The sequence below is a fragment of the Lissotriton vulgaris genome, chromosome 10 (genome assembly GCF_964263255.1).
Source record: "Lissotriton vulgaris chromosome 10, aLisVul1.2, whole genome shotgun sequence".
Lineage (NCBI taxonomy): Eukaryota > Metazoa > Chordata > Amphibia > Caudata > Salamandridae > Lissotriton > Lissotriton vulgaris.
In genome coordinates this window covers 59,372,739-59,399,582 of record NC_141698.1, presented here as the reverse complement: position 1 = coordinate 59,399,582, position 26,844 = coordinate 59,372,739, and the positions used below count along the sequence as shown (strand labels likewise).

Here is a 26,844-nt window from a genome sequence, read left to right as displayed (position 1 = left end):
GCTCCTATGCAAAACAGTCATCTTCGTAACATTCAGTTGTAAAGTTCTTTAAGGTCTCTTCATTTAACCAGACTATTTCAAGTTCAGGGGGAGGGGGCACGTATCAAAAAAATGATTGTTCTTGCTACTTTATGGTTGCCAAAAAGACACAAATAATTCTATAATTCTTACTGGATTTGAAAACAGTAAACATTATTAAAATGAGAAGTTCAGAATGTTGGCCTTCCCTAGCTACCCTCAACGGACAAAAAACTGCCATACAACATCAAGATACATGTTTTCCCACTTACACATTGACAGAAAAAATAACCAACATTTTCTGCAATATCACATGGCTTTCTCTGACGTTATAGAGCATCTCTGGGTCCTGATAAGTCAATATCTGTCCCAGTGCAGCAACTAAAATTGTTGGTAGCTCTGGTAAGCCAAGGGAATAAAAGTCTTACTTTTGTATTAGAATCAATATCCTGTATAATGGAAGTGCTTTCCAGTTAAGCCCGGTCCTTATTTGGCTGGAGTAGAGTGGAAGGGAACGTGTACTGCATTTTTATAGCCAGGCATGTCTGCAGGTGAGACCTCTCCAGGAATGCAGAGACCGACAAAACTTTCTAGTAGTAGTCACCAGATTGTCAGAGTAAGCTGATTTGGCATAGTCTGTTCACAAATCCCTCCCTTGGTTGTGTCAAAAGGAATATTTCAGGTAGGGTCTTTCCCCGAAACAAATTCTTTTGCAGTCTACTGTGATGAGTGAATCACTGGGCGGATGGAAAAGCTTATGGGCGCTGCACCGTACCATGTCAGAGAAGAAGACATTTATTGCAGACTATCGCCACCCACCCACCCATCCATCCATCCATCCATCCATCCGTGCTAGCAATGCAAGAATTTGTATCCGTGGTGAAGCTCTAACAGATGGTTGCAAGATCAACTTTTTTAATGCAGTTTCTCCTCTTTGCACTAGTAATTTTAAATGCTTTGGTAAGGTTTGAAATAAAGTGAGTTGTTTCAAATTGTTTAGCAACAGGGGACGTAGAGGATGAGCTCAGTTCATATGTAGCTATTAGCCAATACGATTGGACTTGAGATGTTTCGATAGGCTTATGTTTTAGAAGTTGCATGTACATAGTCTCAAGGACTACATTTTCAAGCAGACTACTATAGCATACAGGCTAAACGTCATCAAAATGCACAAAGCCAATAAAGGAGTTGAGTAGTTTTCTGCACCTTCAACTGTTTGGGTCTGTTTGTGTCCTGGAGATGCATAGGAACAGCACTCTGCTCTGTGCTTAGCAGAGCATTAAGGTCACAGCATTGATAACTAGTTCATTCAGATTATGTTCTCTGCCTCACCTCTCAAGCCTTGGACATGGATCTCTGCATGCTCTTTATGCTTCGTGTCATAGCAGTGAAACAGTATTTTCTGTCTGATGGCCTACCTTAGCTTAAGTACTTTTGTTTCATAGTGATTGTACTATCCTCATGTTTGTCTCAAACAGAGGCAAAATGATGGTTGGTGATGGCGACAATTGTTTCATACTTCCACCTTTGGCACCCATGAATCAACACTGGACAGGCGCCCTGAAATAAGAGAACAATTCCTAGGCATTGTTCCTGTTCTGGGTTGTTCTTATAACATTTCACAACTTCAGTAAAAGCAAAAAATTAAATTCACATTCACCTACCCTGAAAAAGCATTTCTGGAAACTTTCACACATTTGAAATTTGTAAGATACTAACCTGATTATTATTTCATACATTGTTGTCATTGCTGCTGGATATTATTTTACTGCTGCCGCTTGAGTTTTCATTCAGCAATTTAACCCCTTTGCTGCAGCCAACGGCCGTTGCGAGCACTACATTCGAAGCAGCACACAGGTTAAACATGTTTTTTCAGTCAGTGACAATGAAGACCTCTAGGAAAGGGAATCGCTAATCTCTAGATGAAAGCGAAATATTCCCTTATTTTGGCACAAATACACTCAATAAAATTGCATTTAACACCTTGGCTGCTAGGCGTTTTCCCCCTCCTGTGCTGGGAATTGCCATTTTAGTGGCACCATGACGAGCTCAGCTCGTCATCAGCACACGACACCCGTGGGTGATGACGAGCTGAGCTCGTCATCAGCATCGAAAGGGTTAATCCAACACTTCTTTCCATTATTCCTAGTGTATCTTGTGTGAATTGTTTCCAACTTGAAAAGCTGAAAGTTAACACTTGGCTGCTATGACCTTTCTCCCTTCCTACTATTTTCGCAAGTGTAAAAGAGGCACATGATATTTGCTCTCCAGTATTGGATCTTTCAGATTCACATGCCTGAACCATTCTTTGTCAAAGAGCTAGAAGTCCTCTGGTGACTTTGTGGCAGTGCTTAACATTACATTGCCTGAAAGGCTTCAGAATAGCATGGACCTTACAGGGCCAAAGACCGAAGAAATGGAAGTACATCCACAAGCTTTGCCTGCAGTGAATCACCCAGATGGGCCTAGCAGCAGGCAACAAACTTTACTCCGCATCGACAATAGATTGACTTTGTGGATGGATGACAAGCTGCCAAGATGACATTTGTCACTTCCTTGGGAAGGTCAAAACCATCTAACCGATTCCACTCAATCTTCAAACATATAGTTGGGACATCAGGTCTTCTTAAAGAGGACGACTAAGTGTAGGACGGATGCATAGGCTCTGATGGGAGTATGCCAGAACAAACGAATGAGCTTGAAACATTAGGATCATAACCGGAGTGTTTACGGTTCAGCCTTCGGAAGGTAAAGTGAAAAAGAATAACTTTCCAACCGTAGGACTCTCCAATGTTGAATAGCGAGACTAAAAGCCTTGCTTCCTAGGAGTTCTCCTCCTCATCATCATCATGCAGAGGAATCTGAAAGCCTTGAATTGCATCAGAATATGAATATGACCTAAAAATGTTCGGAAGCCATCCATAGTACTGACTTTGCGACAAAGGTGCAAAGTCCTTCAGACCTATGATTGTACCTTCATATCTCTTAGCAAGACATTGGCTGCGATCTAGCCGAACTCCGGTCTGTTTCGAGACTGATTCAGAGAGTTTCCAAAGGTAAATGACATGTCCATTTAGGTGCCTGATCACTCATTGGAAAACACTCAAACATAAGCCAATGAGTTGAGAGTACATTGGACTCTACTCTAAGAAATTACCATACCGCTTCCTACTGTATGTCCTTTGTAATGAAAACCATCAGGACTGAGCTCATTTGTTAAAATACATTACATTTTTTCGCAGTTTTTTTCCAACCCCACTGGCACCCTCTGCTATCAGAGTTTTGTATAAAGGAACAGGATGACAAAGGATTTAGACTTGCAAACCACCTGGCTAACTCCTTCAAAGAATGGGTATGTGTGAAGGTACACCCTACTCCAAATGTAGATATATGACCAGTATGGTCATTAAAGTTTCCAATTATACTGTGGGAGTAATTTTGGTAGAGTGGTGTGTTGAATAATATTGGTGTAGCTTAAAAGGTCAGGTGACAGTTCCACTCTCAAGCATCTATTAAACCATCCATGTAGGTTATGGGCTGACTTCCTTCCATCTGTGCTGCTGCCAGAGAAAAACATCATAAATTGTCTAGTTATCTAAGACACTTTAATAGCATTACAATGTATCTGTATGTGCTCCTGAAAGTTCAAGCTCCGACAACTGAATGAATAGGCAAAATAATCACAGCTGTGTAAATGGCGGACTTTTTTGTGGAAGTGCACAACGATTGCTCTATCAAACCTTCATGTACCCTTGGCTTCTAACCAAAGCCCCTCTTGTGATGTTCACATAATTGTCTGATGACAGCTGCGTTAATAAGCCAGACCATAAAAAGGTGCAAAGTGTATCATTCAAACTGAAGTTTCAGTTTAAGAGCCGTCTCCTCTAAGTAACTGTCCTTTGTTTCATTGGAGTCCCATTTTAAGAGCCCATGGAAAACTGGCAAAAAAGGCACAGAAGCCTGTCTTTAGTCTTAGTAAATAGCACCAAGAACATAGCCACCAACCCTACCATCAACTGCTGCCGTGGCACAGGAGCTCTCCAACAAGACCGGTCTGTCCCATGGGTGGCAGATGATCAACTGTACGCACCTTCCACTTTGGTGAAGAACTTTGTCAATGCATTCCTGTCAGCACCTGCCTCCACCTCATCAGCAATTCATCTCTAGTCAGAATCGGCTTCATCCACAGGTCTCCCATCACCTTGAGGGCACAGTCATCAGCACCGGCTGTGTTGTTAAATTGTTGTCCTGCGGCAGCAATAGTCAGTGAGAGGTCACATTACACCAATCTCTGAGACGGACCCTTCGTATATACTCCTTCGAAGGATACACCGCCTGGTAAGGCCACTCCACAACCTCGGCCAACATTTTTGACACAAAAATTCAGGAGGAGACAGAACGAGGGACCATTTCAAACCATTTGCTCTCTGGCCCGTTTTAAAGTGAACTCTCAGTATGAGGATGAAGAGGAGTGTATAGGTCAAGATCATCATAATATTGATCACGATGACCAGCGGTGACACTTGTCATAACATGAAAATAACTGCTGGCAAGATGGTACCTCAACTTTTATCAAGAGTATGATCTTTTATGATGACCATTGTTAGCAGTATCCACCAATACTTAAGGTCAATGCTTTCACCTCACCAGCTTCTCCTGCTTCCTCCAATTACTCCTCACCGCCAAATGGAAGCAGACACCACAGATAAGGCAGAAAATGCAACAAAAGGCAATGGAGGAAATTGTAATGACTTGCTACAGCAAACAGGACGCTGACTCCACTTCTGACCAACTCGCTCCACGATGACAACACCAGGTTTCACTCTTTATTAAAAAGTCTTTCTAATCATTGGTTTCCGGTAAAGAAGCTGTTTCCTTTACAAATTCATGACCTGGCAGGAAAGATAGTAAAGTCCCTATCCATCAGTGATCGCTATATAAATGCCTATACATACATACATACATACATACATACATACATCTTATGAAAACTACTTAAAATCGCGCAACACTTGCAACTGTGAGTATGCTGATATCCAGTTTGGATAATAAGTATAAGGTGTACCCACCTTTCAGTCTGGGCAATTAAAGGCAAATTCTGTAAAGATGTAGGCAGCCCAGAGATATCGGGCCACCCCTGTAAACCCTGAGAGATGGGACTGAACTCGAGAGACATAAGATTCTCTCTAGAGAAAAAAGATTAAGCAATTAGTTTAATGGTTTCCCGTTTGCTTCTTACAGGTGCAAGGTTATAACTTCCCGCACATGAGATAAACTTTCCAATGGACAGCTATACTTCAATAGCATACTTAAACACAAGGATTTATTTAATGTAATTTATTATATATATTAAAATGTCAAGTCTACAGCTCATATTAAATATTGGTTGTGATATTTCTATTGCAGAGGTTTCCTTGCGTCTTTATAGGAGCATAGGCTTGACACTTAAAGCAAGAAGTCAGAGGAGGCTTAGCACATTCTTTACACCAGTCTTTATACATTTTCTGCTGAAATCACTTTTCAAAACTAGTGTTCTTTGATTTCCATTTACTTATATGGAAATGTCCTGCAAAGAATTTCAGAAGACAGAGGATTGCCAAGTCTCCATAGTATGTCAAAAGACGGACGTCACCAAGCCAAAGGCGCCCAAAGCCATTTTTCCAGAGGGAAAGAGCATCATCAGTGGTCAGTGACTGGGACTGCTGTCCTAGGTTGTTGTGGATGCCTCAGAAGCACCTTTTTCCGGCAGGAAATTCAGAATAAGTTACTATATATGCTCTTTGATGGTATGGCTCTTTGCCTTAACAACACTGAAACTGACTCTGGTTTTTGGGTGGCTTTTGTGGCAAATAACTTTTCCTCCTGTGCTACAACAACAGAGTGGTCTGGCAGACCAATCCCAAATGAATCCCCAAACTACCTGCCTGACTTTCACCTCAACTGAACATTTCAGACTCCTCAGCTTTTTGTTGACTTTGGACATCCTCAAGAACAGGAAAGGCAAACTGTTCTACTGGGACACACTTACTACTGGGGCACACTTGGCACATTCAACAAGAAGCATGGCTAAAACAGCAATCTTCTATATGGGAGTACTTGTGGTGGCTACAGACCAGCAAACTGAAAGAGCTGTCACACCTTCACAAAGTACTACTGTTTGAAAGCAGAGACTGGAGAAAGTTACCAGTAGGATGGACAGCTGTTTTCCAACTATGTCAATGCGTTGTAATACATTTATACAATTGTTGTGATGCTCAGATACAATTGTTGTGATGCTGCTTGCTTTTTTAAATCAAGTTTGTGATTCTATAACAGATCCAATGTTAAAATAGAAATGACTTACTCATACCTACAGTCTTCCAGTGTTAACTTTAAGCTGTTAAAGTTGGACAAACAGAAGTTAGCTTAAAAAATAAAAAGATTGATAGTATAATTTTGCATTGTGGCAATTCAATGCCTAAATATGTGCAGAGTTGAACTGTTCTCTTTAAATGACTTTGGCCGGAAGACCTCTGTTAGAGGCATATGAGCTGTAGATCATATGCTATGCATAGATCGCCATCTAGTGGTGGATCCGGATGTTTGCACTTTGTTTTCCATCGAAGAAGTCTTTCCAGTCATGAGGCTGGTGACTCCTCCTTTCGGTAATAGTGTGCATGAGCATCAATTCCATTATTAGATTGTTTTTCTTTCCGCCATCGTATGTGTATTGCTGCGCTCTGGCATGGTTTCTCGGTTCCCTTCGACGCGCAATCAACTGCTCTCAACGGTATTGTTATTGAACACGGTTCTCCATTCATTGTGTATTGTCTCACCTCGAATGAAAAAATGTGATCGAAAAACTCGTGGCCGACTGTTCGGCCTACCAGCGCTGACCGCACTAGCAGTCGATGGAATGGACTCCCTTCAAGTTCTGACCTGGGTGTTGTGGTAAATTTCCACGCACCGACTTGCACAAAGTGTGCAACTTCTGAGGTCCCCGGAACACAACGAGAACGAGTATCAATCGTTTCAATCGAAAAAGACACTTCATGACTGTCGGGCTCGACGCCATGAGATGCAACACCAGAGCGCCTCCACACCGGACATCTTCGTGAAAGATTCCGACACAGAACTGCAAGCTCAAGGAGCTGAAGAGGAAGAACATTTCTCTGTGTCGGTCCCTCCTCTGCCTTCGGGCCAAGGTTGACACCGGCAAAAGCTTTGCGATGTCCCGCCCTCCAGCCCGGCTCCGAAACCTAGAGAAGCCTTCCGGCTCGAGCCGGCACCACTCTGGTGCCGAAATACCACCTTCGGCACCGAAATACAAATCTAAACATGTAACAGTCACAATTACACCGTTGCCGAAGAGACTACCTTCGACACAAAAAGGCTTGGGGAACCGAAACCTCTGAAATAAACTACTAAAGATGAAGATACTCTGTCTAAAGAGCCGCAACCCAATGCCTTGCCTTTGGATCCGAAGCAGAAAAAACTTGTGATTAACTGTGAGAAAGTGGCTCTATCTGTACTGGACCAAAGTAAGGTACAGTGTGTTTGGAATCCACAATCCCCAGAGGAATAACAGAGGTTAAAGTCAGGTCTGACCTTACTCTCTAAAGCGGTAGCTTGGTCGAGCAGTAAGGCAGGACTAGAGGACAGTGTAAAGCATTTGTTGTACACACTCAGTCAGCAAAAGGTTTCACAAACTCAAGAACTGAACTCTAGGCCAATTGTTTTTATATCCAAAGATATACTTGTTTATTTTTAGAACCAACAGGTATCAAAATATACTTTTCTCGATATGTGTACCCTCATGTAATTAGTTTGCAAAGAGGCAATAAACTTTGTAAACACAATAGGTACAATGGTTGCAGTAGGTAACACAACTTAACATTGAGCTCAGTGGGTTTTTCTACCTAAATGCAGCTGATTACTTTATAGATTACTTTTGTAACTTCAGGACTGGATCCTCGATTCAGTCCTGGGGTCTAAGCTGAAAACAGTTTAGTAAGAACGTTTGTTATTGCAAGGATTTTTTAAGAATATAAAGGCATTTTAAAAGCTGATACTTAAAAACTTTTCAGTGAAAAACCAGTAATGTTATCCAATGGAAGGAAATTCAAAGCACAGGTAAATAAATCATAAATCATACGTTCTTATATAGGGCCTTTCACCGTAAGGTCTCAAGGCACTTACTTTAGGAACCCGTCCTGGCATTTTCCCTGCGAGATAACCCCTACTGGGCATCTCCAAGGTGAAAGCCAGGCATCCCATCGCGGTGGGGCCGTAGTGGAGATTAAGCAAGCTATTGCCCAGAGTTGCAGAGTGTGAACCAATGGTTTGAGTAGGCACCGAGGCGAGAATTATCGAGTCCGTGGACATTTTGAACTCAAGACCCTGCCGCGTCGGGAATTGAACCCTGGTCCCGGGTCTGACCTCTGCGTCCGGGTCTGCCTCCTCTAACCGGTGAGCCACACTTCTCCACGTCTCTACCTAAGACAGGTAAGTAATTACGTTTTAGTAGTTGGTAAGATTTTTAAGGTATATTTGTAATTTTTCAAAAGTAGACACTTAGAAGAAATTTCAAAGAAAAACAGTCAATGGTTTCCAATGGACGAAATTTAGATTACTAGTAACCACGGTTGTGATTACTTTTGCGGTTCAGTACTGGGCTAAAAGATACAGCACTGGCTTCTGTCCTGATCACAGGTGAGTACTTCGAAATTCATTATTCGGCTGATTTTAGATGAATAATCTAAAGTTTCAAAACTTCATACTTAGAAGAAATTTCGAGTCAAACCAGTCAATGTTATCCTGTGGTAGGAAATTGAGTCATCGGTTTTCAGGTGAGTACTCGACTGGTGAAGGTAAGGTTCCGGGCATAGACTCGGGCTACCCTAGGGTCAGGTAGGTACAGTTGGTAGAACCTCAGCAGCACAGGGGCGGCTGGGTGCAGAGGTAGTTAGGGCCAATGTTATCCATGAGAGGCAGGGGGCCTTCGGTTGGTGGCTGCTGGGCTAGCAGGGCACGCGGCTGTGGGAGCTGGGCTCCTGGTCACTTGCTCAGGGCAAATGGGGAAGTAGGATAGGACAAAATTTGCACTCCCAGGGACACTCAGGCAGCTGGGTGCAGAGTGCTTTTGAGCCGTCGGGCGCTCAATGTTATTCAATGAGGATCTTGAAAAGGGAACCAAGGCTGCAGGCTCGGGGACGGTGGATCTTCTGGACCAACCAATACTTCCAGGGGTAAGTTGGGATCTTGGAGGATAGGTAGACACCCAGGAGTGGGGGACAGGGGGCCGTGGGGCGCTGGGTGCAGGGTTGTCTTTTGAGGTTGGGAAATCTTACCCCCTGCTGGTCGCGGTCGGAGGTGTCCTTTGTCCTGAGGCTGCAGGCGTCGTCTGAGTCATCGAGGAGGATCCTTGGGCACTGGATTCCAGGTCAGAATCGCCGGGGGTACGTCCTCAAGGTCTTGATTCACTCCGGGACAGGCCAGGCTTGGCCGGTGCAGTGTGTACAGGGTTTGCGGTTCCGGTGCACTAACAGTGCCCAGGAATTGCCCTGGGTACTGTAGGGGCACAGGGCTCATGCACCTGTGCCCACACCACTGGCATAGGGCACCCAGCTAGAGGGGTGGCTGATGTATGCCATTGCAGTGGGTTTGTGGGCATGGTACACAGGGATGTGTGCCATGTCGACTTTGTTTAGTTCTGCACCAGGACACTCAGCCTGCAAAGGCAGTGTGTGTGTGTCAGGGTGCAGGGCCCCTAAGGGTGGCACAGTAAGTGCTACAGACCTTAGGGGTCTTCTCTGGTCACAATGCCCTGGGTACTTAGTGTACCATTAACTAGGTGCTGACATGTGGCCAAAGATGGCAATTGGGTTTAGGCTTTGTACGTTTTTTAGGGAAGGGGCACAGGCCCTGTGTATCCATACCACTCTTCCAAAAAACCTGAAGATAGACCAGGCAGTGGACCAGCCGGAGGACTACCACATTCCTCTCAAAAGCAAAAGTGTGGGCACTAACCCTTCTCAACCTTCCATTCCTCCTCCTCTTTCCCTCACTGATCCCAATTTACTTATTGCATCATCAAATTCACCAACACATACACCTGACCCACAGGACGACCGGGATGAGGATGAAGATCAGGATAGGCCAGAGGACATTGACCCTTGGGAGGATTATCATAATGAACCAAGACCAGGTAATGACTCTGATTTGTATCCATCTAGACCCTCCCCGCCGGACAATAACATTGGGTAAATTGAACTCTTAACAGGGCTGCTCAATATCACAGGGAGATAAAGAGCCTTTAGAAGAGGATTTCCTCTTTGAGACACTTAGTTCCTCTCAGAGAGCCACTCATACCTTACCTATGCTAAAAGGTATGTTGAAACACACTGGCAAGATATTTAAAGATCCTGTGAGGGCAAGAATAATTACACCTAGAGTGGAGAAATAAATATAAACCTGCACCCACTGACCCTGTTTACATCAGAGATCACTTGCCTTTAGACTCTCTGGTGGTATCCAACGCCTGTAAGAGAGCTAACTCACAAACCGCAGGTGAGGCTCTCCTCCTGATACGGAGTCTAAGCTTATTGATGCCTCGGGGAAAAGAGTGGCTTCACAAGCAGCTAATCACTGGCGCATTGCCAACTGTCAATCTATATTGGCTCACTATGATAGGGCTCATTACGATGAGTTAGAGAAACTCATGCAATTTTTACCTGACGAACACAAAACTAAGGCTATTTACCTTATCCAAGAAGGTAAACTTATCACTAATACTTAAATCAGGTGTGCCCTAGACGCAGTAGATACAGCAGTTCATACAGTAAACACCAGTGTACCCCTACACAGACATGCTTGGTTAAGAGTCTCCGGATTCAAGCCTGAGGTGCACACCTCCAATCTCAACCAACCATTCGATAAAGAACATCTCTTTGGCCCAACAGTTGATACGTCAGTGGAGAAGATGAAAAAGACACAGAGGTCACAAAGTCCATGGGGCCTATGCAATTGCCTGCCACTAGGGGTTCCTTTCTCTGCTCCTTTTATAGTGGTGGTTTCAAAAATGTATCCACCGAAAACCCCTCCTCCTCTTACAAGGGAAACAACCAATCCCCCTCTTCAAGAGGTTATTTTAGACGTGGTTTCAGAGAAAAAAACGATAGAGGAAGAGGCAGAGGCAACTCCACACGCACTTCGCCCGCAAACAAACAGTGACTTCCTTCCATTACCCCCGAGCATTCCACTTCTGTCGGGGGTTGTCTTTCGCAATTCCTACCTGTCTGGAATTCAATCACCTCAGACAAGTAGGTACTACAAATTATCCAATATGATTACTGCCTAGAGCTTACACATACTCCCCCAGAAATTCTTCCAAGATCACATGCAATGTCACCAGAAAATCTTACCCTTCAAGAGGTTCTCTCTCGCTTGGAAAAAACACCCTATAGAACCAGTCCCATTACAATATCGGGGGACCGGGGTATACTCCTTGTACTTTTTAATTCCCCAAAGACTGCTCACTGAGGCCCATACTAGACCTCAGAAAACTAAATCTGTACATTAAGTCGGACCACTGTCACACAATCACACTCCAACAAGTGCTCCCACTCCTTCAGCAAGGCGACTTTCTGTCCACTCTGAACTTGAAGGACTTCTATTTTCATTCATCCCATTCACCGGAAATACCTCAGGTTTCTGGTAGACAACCTTATCAATTCAAGATCCTCCCATTTTGAGTAACTACCACACCCAGGGTTTTCACCAAATGTCTGGCAGTGGTTGCGGCTCATCTAAGAAGACAGCGAGTCGTCTAGGTAAGGGAAGACGTGAATACGTCTTCCCTTACCTAGACGACTGGCTCATAAAAGCCAGCTCGCAGCAAAGATGCCTACTACACACTCAAAGAACAGTCCAACTGCTTCACCACCATGGGTTTTCTGTGAATCTCACCAAGTCTCATCTCCAACCATCCAATACAAAATTGTATCTAGAAGCCACAATAGACACTCAAAAAGCTCTAGCATGTCCCAATCCAGTCAGAATCCGCAACATGCAAACTCTAATCTCGCTGTTTCAGTCACAACACTCGTTACCAGCTCGAGTGTTCATGCAATTGATAGGAATGATGGCATCTTGCATTCTAATCGTTCCTTACGCAAGACTCCAAATGCGTCCCCTCCAGGAATGCCTAGCAGGTCAGTGGAAGCAGGCTCAAGGTCAGTTATCACATTTAGTGTTGGTAGACGACTGCACTCGTCGCTCTCTGCATTGGTGGAATACAAAAAAACCTTTCCAAGGGGCGGCCATTCGTCGACCCGGTTCCACAAATAGTGCTAACAGCAGACGCTTCGCTCTCTCGTTGGAGCTCATCTGCAAAAACATACTATTCAGGGCATGTGGACTCTTCAACAAAAGCAACTCCACATAAACCATCTAGAACGGCTATCAATTTTTCTAGTGTTGAAAGCTTTTCAACTTCATCTAGTAGGCAAAGCTGTCCTAATTCACACAGACAACATGACAGCAATGTACTATATACAAAAACAGGGGGGGGACAAACTCTCCCCAGCTCTCACAGTTAGCTCAGAGCATCTAGAGATGGGCCATACCTCACAAAATGTATCTCCTTGCAGAACACCTTCCAGGAGTAAACAACCACAGTGCAGATCTGCTCAGTCATCAACGACAACAGATTCACAAATGGGAACTCCACCCTCAGGTTCTCCTCTCGTTCTTTCAAATGTGGGGCTTCCCATACATAGATCTGTTTGCCACCCACTTAAACGCAAAATGCCCAAACTTCGAAGCCAGGGATCCACACCTATTGTCCAAAGGCAATGCACTATGGATGAACTGGTCAGGGATATTTGCTTACGCTTTCCCGCCTCTCCCACTCGTTCCATTAGTGGTTCGGAAGCTCAAACAGCACTCCCTGACACTAATCTTAGTTGCTGCCACATGGGCCCGTCAACCCTGGTTCACAAACCTCTTGGAGTTGTCAGTAGTTCCCCACCAAAAACTCTATCCGACTCCCGATTTCCTCATTTAGAACAATGGAGGGATATGGAATCCAGATCCCAATCATCTCAGCCTTGTGATCTGGCACCTGAAATTTTAGTTTGGCTACCTCAATCTTCCCCCAGGTTGCATCAATTTCATCAAAGAGGCTAGACGGCCTACCACAAGGGCATGCTGTGCAGCAAAATGGAAGCGATTTATGATTTACTGTAATAACAATCAAATCAGTCCACTCAACGCTTCAATCCAAAGCATCATTTGTTATCTATTACATCTACAGCTTTCCAATTTAGCGTTTACATCCATAGGCTTACATCTTGCTGCGATAGCTGCATATCTGCAAAATAGATATAATTTGTCTCTTTTTAGAGTGCCTGCTATTAAGGTTTTCATGGAAGGACTCAAGAGTCACTCCTCCTAGACTTCCACCTTCTCCAGTGTGGAATCTCAACATCGATCTTAGAAGACTCATGGGTCCGCCTTTTGAGCCATTGCATATATGTGAACTGCAATTTCTCACTTTGGAAGTAGCTTTTATCATAGTGGGTGAGCTTCAGGCACTAACAGTAGAAAACCCATTTTTACTAATACATCAAAGCAAAGTGGTTCTTAGGACTAACCCCAAATTCCTACCTAAAGTAATTTCTGCCTTTCATATCAATCAATCTGTTGAGTTGCCCGTGTTCTTCCCTCAAGCAGATTCTGTTGCAGAACGTGCTCTTCACACCTTAGATGTAAAAAGTGTGTTACTATATTACATTGAAAGAACAAAATCTTTTAGAAAGACTAAGCAACTTTTTGTTGCTTTTGCTCCACCACATAAAGGCAATCCAATATCAAAATGAGGTTTTGCAAGGGGATTCAAATATGCTATGCAAAAGCTAAGCTAACGTTGACAGTTCCCCCTAGAGCACATTCTACACGCAAAAAAAGTAGGGACTTTTATGACATTGGTAGGAAATATACCCATAGATGACATATGCAAAACTGCAACATGGTCTACACCTCACACATTCACAAAACACTATTGTGTAGATGTGTTAGCAAGACAACAAGCTAGAGTGGGCCAGGCAGTTTTACACACACTAATTCAAACCACTGCTAAGGGTACAGATTAGCCATCGCTTTCGGAGATAACTGCTGTAGAGTCAATTGCACCCACCCGCCTCCCTGGGTACCTGTACCAGTAACATCTTACTTAGATACATGCATTCGTGGACATATCCTTTTACTACTCTAACTCCATTATCACCCTCTGCGGGAAAACTATCTTAACAATGGAGTCGATGCCCATGCGTACTATTACCGAAAGGAGGAGTCACCTACCTCGTGACTGGAAAGACTTCTTCGAAGAAAAACAAAGTGCAAACATCCAGTCCCAACACTAGATGGCGATCTGTGCATAGCATAGGACTCAACAGCTCTGTATGCCAAGAACAGATTCAAACTCGGTAAGTAGCATTTTCCTTTTCAAACAATTTGCTAAATGTAGTGGAATAACTTATTGAAAATTGTAAGAACTGCTGCCAAGTCTAATTATTATTTTAAAACTTGTCTTACCTGGATTTCCCCTCCTACAATCCTTTCAGTCACAACGTAATAACCTTTTTCCTACCATAAAATTTATTGGAGGTCAATACAGTAGCATCCGAGCCTTTAGGGATTCACAATGACAATATATGTTTATCTTGAAGGCAGTTGCAAAGTGGATCTCTAATGAGGTTAAAAGGCAGAATATATTTTTCCAAAGTTGTTCTGTGTTACTCTGCCTGATATTGAGGAATATTCTAAGCATGTGTTTTTATAGAAAATATGTGGCAGAAGACGTTTTTTCAGGTAAGTAACTTGATCTTCTTACATAGAGGTTACTTATATGTTAAAAAAATTAAACTCTCTTTTTTTCTCTCCAAAGGATGTGTTGCTGTCTCTAATATTCAACTGGTTGTATTAGAGTAGTGCAGCGTAGCTGGAATTTTGGTGCGTTGTGTTCAATACCTAATGAGAAGTGATTGCACCAGTGTCTTTCAGTATAGAATCCAGAAAAGGGAAAGCTTTCTTTGGGAAAATGTCTGTAAACCATGTATAATTTAGTGTGCTCTGCCTATTTTGTGATTGTCCTTACACCATTCTTGTCTTTTTTTTTTTTATTTTAAAGATCAAAATCGCCATATAGTGGCTCCTCCTACTCTAAAAGTTCATATTCCTACTCCAAATCGAGATCTGGTTCTTCGCGCTCACGTTCTTACTCTCGATCCTTTAGCCGTTCCCGTTCTCGCTCATTTTCAAGATCACCTCCATACCCGAGGACTGGCCAGGCGAAAAGTCGGACTTACCGATCTAGATCCAGGTCTCATGGATACCACCGTTCACGATCACGAACACCTCCCTACAGACGATACCATTCCCGCTCTAGATCACCAGTGAATAGAGTTGCCTCTCCTAATAAGCGTATTGTCCAACAACCAGAAGATGAAAGGGAATATTTGAATCGCTACAGAGAACTTCACCCTCATGATTTGAAAGCTTTCACTGGGCGACAGACTGAGTTTAGAGATGCATTGGAGAAGGACAGATATAGAGAATGGGAAAGAAATTACAGAGAATGGTATGATAAGTTCTGCAAAGATTATAAGGGTGCTGTGCCATGTCCTCAGACCAGACCGAGATCTCCAGGCAATAGGGAAAACTATTCTCCAAAACGTTTTGCTCCACCGCTGTCCAGACGAGACAATTCTCCATACAGCAGACGCAGAGATGATTATCCTTCTGCTCCACCTCACCGAGGTCGTAATATTGGAGGGAATTACCCAGAAAAAACTCTCAACAGAGACAGCCATCCTGTCAAAGAGGTTCGGAAATTAAGAGAGGAGGAAATGGAGAACCTACCTGGAGATGGAAGAGGTAGCAGACACAAAAAGCATAGAAAGAAGCGAAAAGGCACAGAGAGTGGTACAGATTTGCCAGATGTACACAGGAAGCCAAGAGATTGCGCTGGTGATGAAGGAAAGATTGAATCTCATTTTTTTCCTCAAAGTAAAGATGACGCAACTCCTGTCAGAGATGAGCCCATGGAGGCAGAATCTATTTCTTTTAAGCTCAGTGCAGAGAAAGACAAAAAAGAGAAGATCAAGGCAAAAGCTGAAAAGACCAAACGTAAAGCGGAAGGTAACACCCCCAAGAAAGAAAATGCCTTTAAAACACTGAAAGTAACTCAGGAAAAGAACACAGAAGTTGGGCGGGAAAAATCACCTCGTACTGAACCACCTTTAAAAAGGCCAAAAGAGGAATACCACAAAAGTGAAAATGCCAAACCGTTATTGTCGCACAAAGATGAGAAGGGAACATCAGTAACTCGCAAAGTCCAGCCTAAAACATCGAAAGACCATCAGGATACCAGGCCATCCAAAGAGGAAAAGGTTAAGAAAGAACAGCCAAAAGATATAAAAACTGAAAAGTCTTTAAGTAAAGATGAGAAATCAAAAAAATCAACTGAGAAAGCTAAATCTGCTGACCTTAAGCTGGACAAAATCAAGTTGGTTGATCCCAAACTGGAAAAAATACGATCTACAGACCCAAAATTAGACAGAACCAAGTCTGCAGACACTAAGCCGGACAAAATTAAGACTGTGGATAGCAAGTCAGAAAAAAGGAAAAGGAAAGCTGAGGAGAAATTAATAGACCAGGAAATAGATTGTTCAATGAAAATCATTAAATCAGAAGATATCATTGAGGCAATTAAACCTCCACCAAATGTGAAACTTGAAACAAGTGGTGAGAAACCCTCGACTAGCAATGAGGATGATAAAAGCTCCGTAAACATAACTGGCAAAAAAATAAAGCTAAACCGTGAATCAGGAAAAAAAATTGTCAGTATGGAAAATCTCCCAGCTCCTGACGAAATTGGTGAGAAACCTGAAATTGCCATCAAGATCAAACCAGAAAAAGTAAAGGGAAAAATGAGGCGTAAAGTAACAGCAACCGATGGGTTTGGCTCTACACTTGTTGATTACACCAGGTAAGAATTGTGTAGCATTGCTCTTGTAGATAATTTTGAGTAATTTAATACGGCTTGCAGTCTAATATTGTGATGATTTTGTGGCAGCTACAATGTATTGTGCTTTCACCATTCTCTCGCCCCTAGTCATTAGGTTGCTTCGTGCCTACATGTTAGGGACTTGTTGCTCTTAACAGTCAGACTTACTTTTATGCAGGTAAAGTCTCAGTTGTGCGCAGTACATACTGAGTTCCCTGTTTTGCGCTATATAGTGTAGAAAGGAACTTTTTGTTGGACTTTTTCTGTTGTCTAACCCTCTACTGCTGCTTGATTCTCTTTTTCCCATTAGTGTTTTTTTAAAGCTTTATTAATTGCCACGGATCTTGACATATGTAGAAAAAGCAAGAAACACCCATTGTACATAGCATGTTCAGTGGATAGGATTAGTTATATTTGACAGGATCAGGCCAGTTTCAGTGGTCATCAAGCTGGAATGCTGCAGAAAAAAATCAAAACATCAGTGTGATTTACAGGGCAGTATTTCTAGGTGGCTTGGAGCGTTGTGGCAGGGTGTCAAATTTGTGGTGTTGCACGGGCCAAGATACAGTGTCAATCTTCCGTCCCTGCTGTTAGATTTGAAATTGTCAAATGCCACTCGATTTGAAGTTCTTTAGAGAAGGCAGCTGGCAGCATTATCTTTGAGTTGTATATTAAGGGTATATATTTGAAAGGTCAGGTGCCGTTTATAGATATTTTGATGAAGAATAGAAGTTAGTATCTCCAGGTCTATATGAATCTATCCCCAAGAAAAGCACAACGATTTTATTTATGTAGTAACTCCATTTGGTTCCAAGATTGACTTTGATTAGGAATGTTAAAAACACTTCTTTCAATGGAGTTGATTAAATACATCTGTGTTTTTTTTTAATCAGAGTGATTAAACTGCTCCTCACCATCTGTTAATTACAGAGAGCACGCCATTGCCAAGAGGAAATGGGTCCAAGCCAGGGTCTGCTTGGTCACTACTGGACTCGGATCGAAAGTCTCACAAACAGATTATAAGGGTGATCGTTCCTATAGAAAAATGGGTAACAGAATATAGCTACTTCAGTTCTGGGCCCCCCTCCCCAGGTTGTCCCACAAGTCCTTTGCATCATTTGTTGCTGCCATAAAGTACCAAGCTATCAAATCCAGATGAGTTTTCTCCTTTTGATCCAAAGGTCTGCCAGCTTTCCCACTGGCAGCTCTGAAACATGAAGGTGAAGCATGACCCAGTCTGCGGCCAAGAGATCGTGGACTGTTTTATCACATACGGTTTTGAGTGGCTGGTGTTTCGGATAGAAGCAATAAAGGGTGGTGGCATGGGATATTACTGGCCTCTGATTCCAACAATCAAAAGCTGGACAGTAGATACTTAATGAAGGATAACTTTAAAGAGACACTGAAAATGAAGGGTAAAATAGCTAGACTATTAAAGAAAATGCCAAGATAAGTGTTTAAAAAATAAGTTTATGCTCTATGTTCATTAATCTTTCGTTATTCCGTGGATACACTCGTGTTGTCCTATACATTGTTCTTTTAATTCACTCGATGCAGAACAAACCCCAAAGATATTTTTAAAATGTGTGTGTGTGGTGTGTGTTTATGCAGAGGGTGTACATGGCCTGTTGACATTTCCAATTTAGTGAGTTCGATTTCTTGCATGTGTGATGCATATGCACTACAGGCCAAAGTTAAGTGGATCAAAGATTGCACATAGCGAATCAAGTTGGAATAGCTATTATATCAGTAGGGATACAAGTTAACCGAAGTTTTCCATTAAAGTAAACTATCAGTTATAGTGGCCACTATCTAATTGTTTTCGCCTGTTCAGTAATGAACACTATAGCAGGCCCTGCTACAATGATGATTTACATTCTCCAGTGTTGGATTGTTCATAGATTCACATGCTTGAATCCTTACCCGTCGTCGAAATGGGAGACCCACGGTAGAGCTAGAAAAGCAGTGTAATGTTAAACATAGCCTGGGAAGGCGATCAACCCTTCGCTTTAGTAAAAGCATTTGTCATTTAAAAGAGACCAAACTTCAACCAGTCAGGTTGCAGCATCCTATAGAGCACTCCCCTCAGAGGCTTGTTTCTCAGATTTTCTACCACACATCGTGTGAGGGAGACTCTTTTAAGCTCTGCTCAGTTCAAACCTACTATTCAATCTATCTATATATATATATATATATATATATATATATATGTATATATATATATGTATATATATATATATGTATATATATATCCAAAATTCCTGCCCACCCTCCAGGGTTTATGTATAAACCACTAAAAGATGGCGGTCAAAATGATGTTGTGAAACTGACATAGTCCTATGTCTATTACTATCACTGGGTGTATGTAAATGGGTTGAAACTGTGTAAGCATTACCGTGAGCAAGCCTAACGGCAAAACGCATCGGCTTTGTTAACCTTTGTTGGTAAATAAATACTTTTGAATATCCCGAAGTGTCCCGACCTTTTTCTGTACCCTGGAGGGTGGACAGGAATTTTGGATTCATTTCTTCAAAAACGCCGGTTTTGAGGGAGGGACCGCTGTGCAGTTTGAGCCCTGGATTACCGGCACGCTGTGCAAAAAATATATATATATATATATATATACGCCTTGAGAACCTTAGGAGTGATTAGTTTGCGCTTTACAAGTACCGGAGATAGATATATATATACGAAAGTTGTTGGATTCCGATTTCTGTAAACAGCAGCCACGGACTCTTAAAGCTTTTAACGCAGTGATTTATTAGCAGGCAATATAACCAACTCGACGCGTTTCAGGACCTACTCCCTTGTTTCGTGAACAAGGGAGTAGGTCCCTCAATGCGTTGAGTTGGTTATATAGTCTGCTAATAAATCACTGCGTTAAAAGCTTCAAGAGTCTGTGGCTGCTGTTTACAGAAATCGGAATACAAAGCTTTCGTTTGTTTTGAGGCTCGCTACGGACAGCCATCGCGAGAGGCAGAGGAATGGCGATTTTGGTGCTGCAGCACTGTTTTGGAGTTGATAGATATATATGGCAACAGCATATTGCACGCAGCTAGTGCCCACCCACCCCATTTGATATCCAGCATCCCTTACGGGGAGATGCTGCGATTAAGGCGTATCTGCAGCAATTCATGTGATTTAAAGAAAGCGCAGGATGAAAGCATTAGTCGCTTTTTGGAGAGGGCTTATTCGAACAAAGTACTCCAAAGAGCTAAAGACAAATCCATGGTTCTCTCTTGGGAGGAGCTGCTGACTAGAAAAAGTGAAAGGTTGGATGAGACAATTGATAACCCAACAGATGAAACTTCTGGTAACAATAATAGTTTCAGAGTTATTACTGGGTACAATAAACAACACCAACAAATCCGAAAAATACTCAACAAACACTGGCCTCTGATTACCCATGATTCTGTCATAGGCAACAGTCTCCCGAAAAAAGTCTCCCTCACCTTTAGCAGGGCACCATCACTTCGAGACCATGTGGTGGTTACGAACTCAGAACCCTACACTAAATCTACCTGGTGGTATAAGAACAAAGGCTTTTATAAATGTAAAACCTGCAAGGCCTGCAGCCATGGACAAAATACAAGAAATTACAAGGACGGATTTACCAATGTACAGCACCCCATTACTCAGGTTTTAACATGTAAAACCGAGTATGCGGTATATATATTGGAATGTCCATGTGCATTGAAATACGTGGGCAGCACCAAGAATGCTGTCCACTTTCGCATTCTTCAACATCTGCGGGCCATTGCACACAGCGATAACACCTATCCAGTGGCCCGCCATTTTAAAGAATGCCACCAGAGTGACAATACCCAACTTAGATACTGGGTAATTGATTCAGTTATGAACAGTAAGAGAGGTGGAGACAGAGATGCAAAGTTGAGGAAATTGGAGACTAAATATATCTTGCTCCTCAATACGAATTCACCAATGGGCCTCAATATTACGGAGGATTTATACACATGCTTACCCTAAATTGATCATAAGTGTTACCTTTAAAAGCAGCAGGAATTATCCACACAGTTGTTCCCAAAATACTTAGTCCTGGAAGAAAAAGACTATGGGCACATCCAGTGGACAACAAATAGATAGGGTCAATTTTAGTCTCCGAAATCTGAAGGTGTTGTAGACTGTATGAAATTAGTAAATTGTTATTTTTGGGGAGCACAAATAGAAAATATTTAGATTGTGATGGATCCTAAATTCCAGTCAATCGACCATTATTATTCACCATACTAAGAAGTATTTATTTCACTTTCTATTTCTGAAAAAGACTATGGACTATAATATGTAATAAGGTCAAGAGGTAAGCTCATTAACCAGAATGTAGAGGGTGACATGATGTACTATAGCATCTAATCTTTCACTATCCATTAGAAGGGATATTTGCAACACAACATATTGGAATTGGAACTGTGATTGTTAAAAGATCAAAACAATACAAAATATAGCACAATATGCGATTATTTGCACATTTGATTGCGTAATTTGCACATTAGATAAGCGTATTTGCACAATTTGGTATAATACCAAAAAATAGCACTTGCACTTTATTATTGACAGTATCCAATTTGACTTAAAATATGTGTTACCCAGCAGTGGAAAAAATGTAAATAATCAAATTATGTATTTTACAAATATTTTTTTGAAGAAAAGATAGGATGCCTTTAAATAGATAATTTTGGTATTTAACCAGTATTTTTGATCTGTTGCCCTCCACCAAAATAGCGGAGCCAAATGTGTTTATTTAGAACATTACCTTGAGTATGTTTTCCATGTCTATACCTCAGAGCTTCACAGGTGTAACCAATCACACATCACTGGCACTTTAAAAGAGGAACACCGACAAACAAACATTGTCATGTGAACAAGGCTCGTGGGAGCCGAAACGTCATAGACTGTTTTTCTGCACTAAATAAATAAGAAGAAAACCTTACTGGTCCGTGTCCGAGTGGTACTTGCCTGACGGATTGATATTTCCAAGACAGGCGGGACGGCGGAATGCTTGATATATGTATCTGACTACAATGTCAGAACTGGCTAAAAAAGGTCTTTTTAGACCATGTGGAACCTGTGGGAAGAAGAGGCTGCATTTTGAAGATCAGCAGAAGGACTGCATATACTGCCTCTACCCATCTCACAAGGTAAAGAATTGTAAGATCTGTCGTACCTTTTCCTCAAAAACCTTAACAAACACGGTACGGGAGGTTATTGCTGTGGTTTCAAAAGCTTAAAGACCAGCAGGACCCTGTTTCTGGGGATGATTGTGAGGATTCTTCTTCCCCTTCCAGGAGGGCTCAAAAAAGGACAAGGACTTTGATCACCTCATGAGCCTCCCAAGAATTCTTCAAATAAGTCTCACCACGGGTCTTGCAAGGAGCTCAGTCCATCACAAAAGCCAGGAAAATTAAAATCTGAACCTTTCATGCCTTCCCATCAGGCTTCTCACAAGTTTAAGAAACTGTCTGCACCGCCGATTAAGAAATCGTAGACGTGCATACGATTGACGAAGAAATAGTCTACAGCAACATTGAGCATGACAACTGTTAACAGTGATCATGGTCAGTTCACAGACTACGACAATCACATCGCCGACAGTACAGTCTGACGCCCATTCCTTTGACGGTCAAAATGGTCTCTGCCTCATTGACGATGAGGACACTGTCAACGGTAAAACCGATCCTATCTTCGTTGCCAGTCAGTCCACCACCGGAGACATCAACTTAAGAAAAAGTATTAGAAATGGGGAAAAACATCTCTGATGCTGGAGCATATATCCTCAAGCAAGGTGTCTCCCTTCCCACCCAGTCTTCTCCTGGATGAGGATGACTCGGATGATCCTTTTGGGGTAGCTCATAGCCCATCAAGTTGCATGTAAAATATCAGCAAGAGGAAGAGTTTTATGGCCAGGAATATTACCCTCCTCAACAATAGGGACTACTTTATCTGGAACAATTCCAGCCATATCCATAGTGACAGTACCAGGATGATGGGTTATGTGTACCAAGGACATTTTTCTCAGACCTGCAAATGATACTGGCAGGTTACCCCAAGTGCTTTTCCCCTACAACTACCTCAACTAGACAGGTTACAGAGCCTCCTAAAACTCCTTCTGTACAGCCTTGCACTCCGTGAACACCACATAATATTCCAACAGCTGCCTCCCCGAGGTATACACCACAATCCAGAACTGTGCTAGTGCATGATAGCTTGTCTTCAGATGGAAACAGGGAAGAGGGGGAACTAAGAAATACCCGCACTGAGGGAGGAGATTATCTATTTCATACTCAGTCATCCCCAGCGCCACCACCCACAGATTGACCCCCTGAGGATGTAGGAAGTTTCTATAATCTCCTAGAGAGTGGCTGTGCGAGTTCCTATTTTGACCTGGCCTGGTTAGTCCCTCGCTTTCTGACTGGACAATGATGTAGTTTTGATTGAAAGTGTATGGGGTACCTGCCAACCAGGTCACCTATGCCCAAGCTCCTTCCCTAAAACTGTACCACAATTGCACAACTTCAGACCCCTGTAAGTCCTTAGTAAATAGTACCCCTTGTAACTAGGGCATTAGGACTGAAGAGGGTCCCCTATGGACATCCTCACCAAGGCCATGCAAACTGCATCTGCTACCTGCATGCCTTGGTGCAGAGAAAAATGACATGACACACCTCCTGTGTCATGTCAAGCAGCACTGCTTAAGGTATAGGTAAGTCACCCCTCTAGCAGGCCTTACAAGCCCGAAGGCTGGGTGCACTATATATCTCTGGTGTGGGCATATCTGCATGAGCAGATATGCCCGTACAATATTGGTCTATTCTTAATATTGTAAGTGCCAGGGAAGCCATAGGGTACATGGGCTGAAAACTCAACAACTCGAGTTCCCCAGACCCATGATGGGTTCCTGAACCCAGGAGTGCTTGGTTCCAAACAGCTCTTCTTAATAAACCCACACTGATGTCAGTGTTGGAGTTATTAGAACATTGACCCAGAGGGCACCTCAGAGGTGACCCCTGAAAACCTACCAACCCTGGTGTGGTCTCTAACTGGCTTTAGGCAGCCTGCCACCACCAGACAGGTTTCTGGACCCATCGAGTGAGAGCCCTTGCTCTTCGAGGGCCGAAACAATGCCCATCCTGGGCGGAGGTGTCACACCTCCTCCCCCAGGCAGGCACAGTGCTCGATAGGGAAGCTTCAACGGCTTTACTGCCTTTGTAATGTGACCCCAGCCTCTGCTGCTAGCAGCAGATGGGACCCCGGGTTCAAACCCCCACGTTTTGCAGGAAAACTAAGTGAGAATAGGAGGATTGCCCCCCTTCGCCAGCTCCACCCCTAAGGTGCTGAAGGCAAAGTGAAGCACATTTTTAAGTGTCCACCATTTTGAAGATGATAGGACTTATCCACATAGGGCCAGGACTATGCCCTCCACCAACAGGAGGGTGGCATAATAGATGGTGTAGACACCCCAGGTAAGGGACCCATTGGTCCCTACCTGTCTGTCCCCTGCAACACGCCTAAATCTAGTATTTCTGTGGCACCTCCAGACCCTGAAAGGAGATTTCGAACGACCTACAAAGCCCAGCCACCAAAGAACAGCAAGAAAGAAGGACCAGTGACTGACTCGGCGCCAGCCCTGCAAGCCTGTCTGCTGCCTTTCGCCCCTGCTACAAAAGTGGACTCGTCCTGCAGGCCCAGTGACCTCCAAACCCTGGTATGACAGCTTGCCTTCAATAAAGACCAAAAACTCCTGTAGACAGCAGACCCATCCAGAAGAAACCGTCTTTAAAGATCAAGAGGTCTGTCCTGAGGAACCGCAAAACCACCCTCCAGACCCACCTCTGCACCAGACGCCCATGGCCCGAGTCCAGTTGGCCCACTGGTCCTGCAAAGGTTCCCCAGCGATTCTGAGCAACCCGTCTTAGTTTGACCCTTGCTGGACTCGACGTCGACGCCTGCAGCCTCTGCACGATGACACCCCCACCCCTGACAGCGAGCTACTCCGGTAAGCCCTTTTCCGATGTCTAAGGACTCTCCTGCACCTCAAACGCTGGGCCTTGGGGAGCTCGACCCTACGTCCCCAAGCATCAGTACTTACTTGGGCAGCTATTGTTTTTTTTCATCCGGTATCCTGGCCAGAACCTGCAGGCTTTTTCTGAAACAGATCTCCATTGGTTTGCACTGGGAGCTTAATACTGTGTTGGAACACTGCACCTGCCACTCCTAGGTGTATGTTTGAGGCTGCCCTGTGGCCCCTCCAGTGCTTGCCTAAACCCCTGGAGATTGACCCCCCACACCGCATTTACCTACTTGTAATAGCGCATCTACGATCACCCCAGTATCCATTGGTTAACATTGAGCACCTAGCTCCGCATTTGACCAAGCACCTGGCTGCCCCTGTGATGCTGATGGTGGTGCAGTCTTGGTGCGAACTTGAACCTTGCCTTGTATTGACTTTACACCCTGAAAACTGGATTTGTAAGTCATGTAATAACCTACCTACACACCTGCATTGTTGTTTTCTTCCTATAGGTTAACATGGCTGAACTAAAAATTGCACTGTGTCCACTTTTTTAAAGTGAAAAGTATTTCTTATGAAAAACGTACTTACCTTTGAACGGAGATGTTGGTCCTAAAATTAATCTAGAAAGAAGTGTACTTTTCTAAAATTGGATTTGATCTCCTTTTTGAGTCGTGTCACTTATTAATCACTGGGTGTATAACAAATTCCTGACATTCCTCTGTGTTTAGGCCTAAAGCTGCTCGACCACACTACCACAATCAGAGCACTTTTGCTTTGAATAGAAGACTTGTACACCTCTGGAGGAATCGCTGGACACTACACAATGTAACCAATGATTGGTATATCACATAAAAAGGCAGCTTCCTACAGCAACAAAAATGTTTGACCTTCCAATGACAACTAAGCAAGGTGCTTGTTTTTTATTAGGCCTGGGCAGAGATCGCGGAACTTCATCCTGCTGAGTTACTGAAAAAGTCTTGTCTAATTCCGCCTGCAGGTGGAGTATTGGTCGCCACACCAAAGGAAGTCCCCTTGGTTGCTGATGGTCGTTGGGGGCCAAGTAACCCTATTGTTACCACCAGCAAGTCCCACACTGCGGGATTGATGAGACCTCGTCTGAGTCTCCACCCCCTTTCTCAGCTACTCTGCAAACCTGCCTCTTAGTGCACTACTGGTTGGGGGATGAAACCCCCTTGGCATCTGAGGGTAGTTAGAGGCCAAGTTTTACCACCTATAAGTCCCAACCAGCGGGATTGCTAAGACCTTGTTAGAGACCCCTCCCTCTTTATCAATCACTCTGCAAACATGCGTACTGGCACACTACTGGTTGGGGGAAGCAGTCCCCTTGGCTGCTGAATGTCGTGCCCTCCCCTACTTTTTATACATTTTTTTAAAAACCTTCTTTAAGAGCTTCAGAGCTATTCCTATTGTGGACTACATTTGAGATCAAGTTATAAAGACCATGAAAAACCCGGCCACTGTGGCTGCCATGCCTAGACAAATAGGATAGGGCCCGGGGAAAAATTTCCAGCGTGCCTAATTGGACTCCCAAAACCTGGCTCTGTAGTCACCCAAGGAGCCCAGCACCAGACGCAGCACCATATATTGATCGTCTACCAGAGAATGCCAAAGCCAAGAAGATCCTACACAAAGGAGAATATGCCTCCTCTGAAATAGCCTGTGCCATTGACATTGTATCCACAGGTTTTAGACAGTTGTCCGGATCAGCAGTCTCATGGAGGCAGTGGTG

General features: G+C 43.3%; 1 protein-coding gene across 4 annotated transcripts in view; it reads left to right on the top strand.

Moving 5' to 3' along the window:
- The window catches only part of RBBP6 (RB binding protein 6, ubiquitin ligase), a 334,867-nt gene that overhangs the window by 293,573 nt on the left and 14,450 nt on the right, over window positions 1-26,844 (top strand). For 2 of the 4 annotated variants that reach the window (XM_086940457.1, XM_086940456.1), the window contains exon 16: window positions 15,188-17,047. In XM_086940457.1, the coding sequence (XP_086796583.1) occupies window positions 15,188-17,047 (1,860 nt within the window). The remainder of the gene's footprint in view (window positions 1-15,187; window positions 17,048-26,844) is intronic. The other 2 variants (XM_086940459.1, XM_086940458.1) reach the window with 1 other exon arrangement.